The sequence below is a fragment of the Podarcis pityusensis genome (assembly GCF_964106645.2).
Source record: "Podarcis pityusensis genome assembly, chromosome: 1".
NCBI classification, from domain to species: domain Eukaryota; kingdom Metazoa; phylum Chordata; class Lepidosauria; order Squamata; family Lacertidae; genus Podarcis; species Podarcis pityusensis.
Window position 1 is genome coordinate 126492150 of NC_138028.1, and position 8642 is coordinate 126500791.

At 47.1% G+C, this 8642-nt stretch overlaps 1 protein-coding gene across 4 annotated transcripts in view; it reads right to left on the reverse strand.

Annotated features, from left to right (window-relative positions):
• ANKRD44 (ankyrin repeat domain 44) overlaps positions 1-7335 on the reverse strand; it is a 157180-nt gene extending 149845 nt beyond the window's left edge. For 2 of the 4 annotated variants that reach the window (XM_081016191.1, XM_081016185.1), the window contains exon 1: positions 7155-7335. In XM_081016191.1, the coding sequence (XP_080872317.1) occupies positions 7155-7181 (27 nt within the window). In that variant the 5' untranslated portion in view covers positions 7182-7335. The remainder of the gene's footprint in view (positions 1-7154) is intronic. The other 2 variants (XM_081016187.1, XM_081016184.1) reach the window with 2 other exon arrangements.
• Positions 7336-8642: the final 1307 nt, after the last annotated feature.

The following is an 8642-nucleotide window of genomic DNA, read 5'->3' on the forward strand; positions in this document are numbered from 1 at the left end:
ATATAGTGAAAGCTATGGTTTTCCCAGTAGTGATGTATGGAAGTGAGAGCTGGACCATCAAGAAGGCCGATCGCCGAAGAATTGATGCTTTTGAATTCTGGTGCTGGAGGAGACTCTTGAAAGTCCCATGGACTGCAAGAAGATCAAACCGATCCATCCTTAAGGAAATCAGCCCTGAGTGCTCACTGGAAGGACAGATCCTGAAGCTGACGCTCCAATACTTTGGCCACCTCATGAGAAGAGAAGGCTTCCTGGAAAAGACCCTGATGTTGGGAAAGATGGAGGGCAGAAGGAGAAGGGGACGACAGAGGACGAGATGGTTGGACAGTGTTCTCGAAGCTACCAGCATGAGTTTGACCAAACTGCGGGAGGCAGTGGAAGACAGGAGTGCCTGGCGTGCTCTGGTCCAGGGGGTCACGAAGAGTCGGACACGACTAAACAACAACAAAAACCTGCACACAATTGCTCCTCAAGCCACATGCCTCAGATAAAATTCAGACTGTTTGCTTGTGGAGCAGAGAGGGTGAAGTGTCTTGTTTTGCATGGAAACACACATTGCTGTAACCAGTGATTAGTCACAAGAGGGTTTGCGTCAACCTCCGTGCAACAGCCCACAAGCAGGATGTTTGCAGAAACCACTTGTCCTTCACCCTCAGCAACAAGCAGAAGTGGGTTCTAAGATTGGGCCCACTGCTTCTAAAGGAGCTGTGCAGCACAATCCTGCGTTTCTCACTATTGAGTTCAGTGGGGCTAGGGCTGCAGCCTTCAACCTGACGCTTGACTCAGCTGTGCTGAAACAAACGCTGAGCAATCAAAGACCAGATGCCTGCGGCCCAAAAAAAGCACCTGATGAAAGCAATAACTTCAGCAAGATTAAAAGATGCTGACTACCACTAACAGTAGCTAGGAGCCCCGAGGGGCCGGTTCACACGTATATGTTCACCGCTTGTTGAATGTGGCATGCATTCATGTCTCACACATGCAAATAATAAGCCATCACAGACTAATAACTCTAGGTAGGTCTTTTCTATTGCACAATGTGATGTTAGCTCAGTGGAAACACAGACTGCCTGCCAATTACAGAAATCTTGGTCGATTCACAGTATGAATTTTAGCCAATTCTTCCTTGAAATCCCTTTTCATTTGCCTATGAAGAAAATGTACTGTTTTGAGAAGGAAAATATCTTTTCTTTGGGGTTTTTTGGGGTGATGTACATGTCAGGGACGCGGGTGGTGCTGTGGGTTAAACCACAGAGCCTAGGACTTGCCGATCAGAAGGTCGGCAGTTCGAATCCTCGTAATGGGGTGAGCTCCCGTTGCTCAGTCCCTGCTCCTGCCAACCTAGCAGTTCGAAATCATGTCAAAGTGCAAGTAGATAAATAGATACCACTCTGGTGGGAAGGTAAACGGTGTTTCCGTGCACTGCTCTGGTTAGCCAGAAGCGGCTTAGTCATGCTGGCCACATGACCCGAAGCTGTACGCCGGCGCCCTTGGCCAATAAAGCGAGATGAGCACCGCAACCCCAGAGTCAGCCACGACTGGACCTAATGTTCAGGGGTCCCTTTACCTTTTTTACATACACGTCACTCTCCCACCCTCTCATATGCATTATGTGGTGTGGAGGGAAAGAGAGATGGAGGGGGATAATGAGCTTTCTGTCAGTGTCACATGGACAGGTCCTTTATGTACATTTATTTATTTTTGTTGGCATTGCTAGAACTTGGTTGGTTGCATTCGGTTGGTTGCCGTGTGGCTTGTTTGTATTGGGGGCGGCATCGTTGTGTCACATTAGCCATATCAATTTGTATGCTGTTGAGCTGTATATGTGATAAAGGGAAGCCACACCGGGGGGGGGGCAGACCTCCTTTACTTGTCCCCGTGCCAGTTCAAGTTTGTTGGTTAACTTTTCTAATAGGGTGATTTCCCATACATTTTCGTACCAGTGGTGTATGTTCACTCCTGATAGGTTTTTCCAGTGTCTAGTTACAATGCTTCTAGCTTCTGAGAGTACGTGACTTAATCAGTTCCTCGTTGTGTAAATGTGCGTTGTTGTCCTGGAAGATCTTTAATAGGGCTAATTCTGGAATTGCTCCTATTACAGTGGAACCTCGTGTTATGGCTGGGCCTCCGGAACGGATCCCGTAACACGGAACTGATGCAAGCCAAAGCACCACATCTGCGCGTTGCGCGATTTAGCGCTTCTGCACATGTGTGAGCGGCAAAACCTGGAAGTAACCCATTCCAGTACTTCCAGGTTGCCGTGGGATGCAACACGAAAACACGTAACCTAAAGTGGACGCAACATGAGGTGTGACTGTACTTGTTTTCTTATTTTGCAGATTTCCTGCAGAACTGATATGCAAACGGATTTCCCCCATGCCAATTCTATATCAAAATTTGTATGTGTCTATTATGTGTCTAATTATGCTGATGAAGTACTGACGGGCAATGCACACAAGTATCTGCTTGTACATCTTGCTTTTTAAACAATTTCCCTGCACAGGAAGTGTGCATAAGTACACAGTCAGGAAACTGTTAATCTGCTTCTGCAGTTTTCTGCTTTGGGGCAAATATGAAGGATCAAATGAATATCTATCTATCTATCTATCTATCGCTATATTCTTGGCACACGCTTGCTGGCACGCTGGAAAAGAAATGATAGCAATTGTAAATTCTCAGCACACACTTTTCAGATTGCTGCGCAATAAATCTGGTGTAGACATATTTTTTAAAAATGGTTTGCCTGCGCAGCTTTGTGCAAAACTGAGGAATCAAAAGAAAAATATTCTTCAGGTTTAGGAGCACACAGGAAACTGTTAAAAGCACGCTGGAAAAGAAATGGAAGCACTGCAGAATGAACAACTATCTGGCTTTTAGAAGACATCTGAAGTTGTTCATTTCCTTGACATCTGATGGGAGGGCGTTCCACAGGGAGGGTGCCAGTACCGATAAGGCCCTCTGCCCAGTTCCCTAGGAACCGCCAGAAGGCCCTTGGAGCTGGACCCCAGTGCCTGGGCTGAACGATGGAGACACTCTTTAGGGAGCGGATTGCAGCCCAATTTTCCCCAAATTATCATATTATTCCCATTATCAGGTAGATCCAAATTTACACAGGGATAGCATAAAGATTGATATTGAAGGTAACATCATGTGGGCTGCACAAATTTGAACAGGAACGCAAACAGCTGCAAAAACACTGTAAAATCCAGTGCGGACAAGCCCAGTGTCGATAATGGCCAATAATTAATTTCTGTTGTGGTGCAGTCTTAATGGAGATAGAGCTACAGGGGCTCTCAACGAGACCACCTGCATTTCCTCACTGTTCTGGGAACTGTAGTTATGCGGCAGCTAGACTGGTGACTGTCAGCGGCCACCAAGACCATATAACACCGGTCTTGAAAGACCTACACTGGCTCCCAGTACGTTTCCGAGCACAATTCAAAGTGTTGGTGCTGACCTTGAAAGCCCTAAATGGCCTCAGTCCAGTATACCTGAAGGAGCGTCTCCACCCCCATCGTTCTGCCCAGACACTGAGGTCCAGCGCCGAGGGCCTCCCTCGCTACGAGAAGCCAAGTTACAGGGAACCAGGCAGGTGGCCCTTCTCGGTAGTGGCACCCGCCCTGTGGAACGCCCTCCCACCAGATGTCAAAGAGAAAAATAACTACCAAACTTTTAGAAGACATCTGAAGGCAGCCCTGTTTAGGGAAGCTTTTAATGTTTGATAGGTTATTGTATTTTAGTGTCCTGTTGGAAGCCGCCCAGAGTGGCTGGGGAAACCCAGCCAGATGGGCGGGGTATAAATTAATTATTATTATTATTATTATTATTATTATTATTATTAGGAAACTGTAACTATATGAAGATTCCCCTAACAAGCTTTCACAAACTACAATATTCTTTAGCAAACTTCCAGGATCCTTTGGGGGAAGCCAGGACTGTCAAAATGGTACGAGAGGGTTTTAAATGCATGGTGTGGATCACGCGACGCGCCTCCTTACTCCTGGCTGCCTTCATAGCTTCCATTTCCAACAAGGTAAAAAGGTGGGGGAAACGATAATCCAAGCGGGAACCTGGCCAGTCGGCTGACAGGAGAAGGGGCACAGGGTTTGCCCTACAACATAGGCCTCTTAAAGCAAAAGCAAAGCCAGTTTCTTTCTATCACGAAGTGTGTCAGAAGCAAATTTCATTTCCTCTCTTCTGCGCCCCCCCCCCCAGGTTTAGTAAAGGTTTAAAACCTTTAGAGCCATAATTCCCCAGAGGACTGCACTGAAGACATGATTTCAGGCTAAGACTTTAAGCGCTGCTGAAACGCCGCACTTTATCAGCCAGAGCACAGACACCTCCAATATTAACTGCAGCCGGGATGTTCAATTTGCAGAGCCTACCTGGCTCTTCTGATTTATGAGGCTCTGTGCTACCCTGCAGCGCACACAGAAAGTCTCTTGGTGTGAAACAATTTTGCCATTAGTGAGAAGAATCAAATATGAAGACAAGGCAGCATCAAGGGGCATGTGCCACAGAGAGCGCTATAAACATTGCTTACTGCACAATTACAAACACACATCTGGCTATTAGAAGACAACGCAGTCTACTTTCAATATCTGCCTTTATTTTATGAGATCGAAAGGACACTTTCCATTCCAAACTTTCCACGCATGGCAGAAGCAACGAAACAACGGATTTCAGCAGGCAATATATTTTTAAAAAGCACGAAATTGAGAAAGGTGCATCACAGTGGTCTTTATCTAAGAAGAACTTGATAATCCGTTTAAGAAGCAGTGGGGGATTTCGGCTGATATCCATGCTACTGATTATAAACAGACCAAGTTAAACCAAAATTAGCAGATTAAACCAGGCAAGCTTGCAACAGTTGGTACAGTCAGTAGATAAATGAGGCCACTATATATAAGAGCCACAATGTCCCTTTTTAATGCTTTGTGCTATTAATGGTAAGAGATTTGCAGCGCAATCCCACACACGCCTACTCAGAAGCAAGACCCATTCAATTCAATGGGTAGGTCAACAGAGAATTGAAGCCTCGGTAAGAAAAAAAGTGAGCTATGGAAGTACCGGTTCAGTCAAGATATGCAGCGAAGGAGTAAGCAGTAAAATACATATGCCTTCTGAAGTGCTATTCACATCCAAAAATAGCTACAAAAACAAATATTGTTTGCACAGTCAACAACAGAACTTTAAAAGACACCAGGAACACTTATAATGCAGTTTTCATATCAAATTACAGCATTCATACTACTCTGCAAATTTAAGAGGGTAATTTGCAATCTTAGAAATAATTGTAAAGTGGCACACAATACTCTCAAGAGGAATCTGACCGCAAGGTGCCAGCGTAATAATTAAAAGTAGACATATCTGCATTGTGGAACATACAGCGAAAGCAGATGAAGAGCTGACATTCCCCATTCCATGATGTAGCCCGTCAATTTAATAAGGAGCACCTATCTCTGACTAATTTAATAAGGAGCACCTATCTCTGACTAACTCACTGCTTATAGATTGTGATAAGCAATTTAATGGGTCTTCATGCTACTGTAGGTAAAAGGTAAAGGTAAAGGGACCCCTGACCATTAGGTCCAGTCGTGGGCGAATCTGGGGTTGTAGCGCTCATCTCGCTTTACTGGCCAAGGGAGCTGGCGTACAGCTTCTGGGTCATGTGGCCAGCATGACTAAGCCGCTTCTGACGAACCAGAGCAGCGCACGGAAACGCCGTTTACCTTCCCGCCGGAGGGATACCTATTTATCTACTTGCACTTTGACGGGCTTTCGAACTGCTAGGTTGGCAGGAGCTACTGTAGGTATCCCACACCAAAAGCACAAATCCTGCTGCTCAATTTTCCATTTTTCTTTTTACGGGGGAAAAAAGGAGCAAGGCTGTTGATCTTGTCGCAATAACACTGTTCTACGAGTCGGAAAGCAACAAGCACCCTCTAAAAACACAAATATGAATACAGTTTTATCCCCTTTGCTTTTAAATGAAGGGGAGGGTTTTCCCAACACCACTAAAACCCAGTAGTCCCAGGCTTGGGGATTAAATGGATCCAACAGTTCCGTGGATTGGTTAAACAAACAGCCTATTAGAGGCTCCCCTTTGGAGTTCTCGCTGATAAAAGGCTGCATAAATATTTGAGCTTCTCCAGCGACTGGGGACTGGCCCTGATTGAGCAGCCAATTAAGAGCCCTGAATGCAGCCAGCTGTAAAGTGTCACGTTTTAAAAAGGGGGGAACAATGAGGGAGGATTAGAAACCTGGCTTGACGGGGCGCTGCAACTGACAGCATCAGTCTCTCTCCCCTTGTCGCGCGTTTAAACCCTGACATCCGCACCGCCACCTCCCTGCGCAGGTAAATCGTGGAGCAGCAGGAGGAGGAAGAGGGACCAGGAGGAAAATGTGGCGGAATCTCACGTCCGGGGGGGGGCAACAAATGCCCCCGCGCCGCAAAGCAGGACAAAAGGCCTCGATGGCTGGGCGATGCGATTCCCAACAGCCATATCTCCTCCTCCTCCGAAAAGAACGGCAACAAAACCACAAGCCACAAATGCACGGATGTCGTGAGATTCACTCAATAACTAAACCTCCGAGTATTTTGACAACTGCTCGTTTCCCCCCCCAAGACAATGAGAAACTTGACTGTGTGTGTGTGTGTGTGTGTGTGTGTGTGTGTGTTTGCTTCGGAGCAAAAAAATAAACCCCAAGCATGTCGCTTCTGCAAAAGGGAAAGGGCCTTTTGGAAATAATAATCCAGAGACGCCACCCCCGGCCCTCCTCCTCTCTCTCTCTCTCTCTGGATTTACATTAGACAGAAACATGCCGCTTCTGCAAAAGGGGGAAAGGCCTTTGCAAAACAACAACAACAACAATGCAAAACCGCCTGGGAAAGGACAACAGGGCTCGACGCTTGCAAGGAATGAAATGCAGGAGAGGAGAGGAGAGGGGCGGGCAGGGCTGGCGTTGTTAAATGGAAGGAGGGGAATCCATGATCCCCCCCCCTCTCTTTTCCCCTGCGACTTCTCCTCTCCGGCCCTCGACAGCAACGGAGGGCAGCCGATCCCCCGCTTGCCGCTTGCTCCTTGGCTGCGGCCGGGCTCAGCCGGATCCCCTCCCCGCCACAGCCTCCCATCGTGGCTTCTCCCTCCTACCTGGTCGGCGAGCTTGAGCACTGCCATTCTCTCCCTCCGGGCGCATGCAGATCCGCTGGGTCGCGAGGGTCCAGAAACGGAGACCGGGGCTGGACAAGCCGCCTGCTGCTGCTGCTGCCGCTGCTGCTTCGGTTGCCGCTTGTTAGATCAGGAGCAGAAAAGGCTGCTGGTCTTGAAAGCCCAGCCTGCTCGGATGCAGGAAGTGCGGGGTGCACAAAACCCGGCCAGCCGCGGGCGCGCACCGCTGCGCGCAAAGCCACCCCCTGCCGGCCAGAGCCGCGAAAAGCACCTCTGGCCGCTTGCACCCTCGCCTCCCCGCTTTCCCTTTCGTTTCCGGAAATCTGCTGCCGCCTGCTGCTCCCGTTCTCTATCCTTTGTTCCTCTCTCGGCTTTCGCCCCCTTCTCCCCCCCCACCCCGAAGCCTGCCCTTTGCAATTTTCCATCTCCACTGCTGAAGCTCCTTCAGTCAGCTATAGGTATCTCACACATGCAAAAGAATAGTAATAATAATATATATATAATATAAGCCTATCTGCAGTGCTTTAAAAAAATGTTTGGGGGTCAATTTTAGCTCAAGAAAATCACCATTTTATAGTCCAAACCGGGGGAAACAAATATAGTAAATGGACAAAAGTACAAAGATGCACAAAATGTTTAGGGGTATGCGTATCCCTGCATCCCCCCAGAAAGAAACCACTGCCTCTATCCATCCATATACTGTGGGTTTCTTTATTTTATTTTTAGACACTGCAGCTTCCAGCTCGGTCTTAATCATGTTGATTCTGAAATCTAAGCTTGATATCAGAATCCACTGGTAAACTTTGGTAATCTTTGGTAATATATCGCCCTAAGCAAGGCCAAAATTTGGCACCCTCAAATGGATCTTCTTAACTATGGGTATTCTCGATTTTGCACCCCTTCAGCTTGGTGCCCTGTTTTGGGGTAGCGGGAGGTCCACACACTGCCCTAAATCTGGTGCTAAAGATCTGTAAATTGTAGAGTTGGAAGGGACCACAAGTATCATCTAGTTCAACCCCCAATGCAGGAATCTTTCGGGCTCGAACCCGCAACCCTGATATTGAGGAGTGATGGGAAGTTCTGCTTCTGCACATGAGTCTGGCAAACCGCTCTAAGCTGAAGCATTCCTTCCTCATCCACCCTAGAATGTTTAGTTCACATTGAGTTCATGAAACATCGTACCCTGACCTGTTCTTAATGCATGGTTGACCACATCTACGGAATGCGATTGTTATGCTCTTTTAAGTTTTGCAATATCAATCACTAGTAATAGTTTAGTAAGGAGGTTTTCATACCTGTCCAACCATGTGTTCCCTTTCCCAACCTTTAATCTATTGATGATTAATGCCTATATGCAACCCTTGCATTGTATTTGTGTTAACCAATCAGCAACAAGCACATATGTGGCAATGCTGTAATATTCAATAAAAGGGACTCCCCGAGACATGCTCGAGAGATGCCTCCCATATG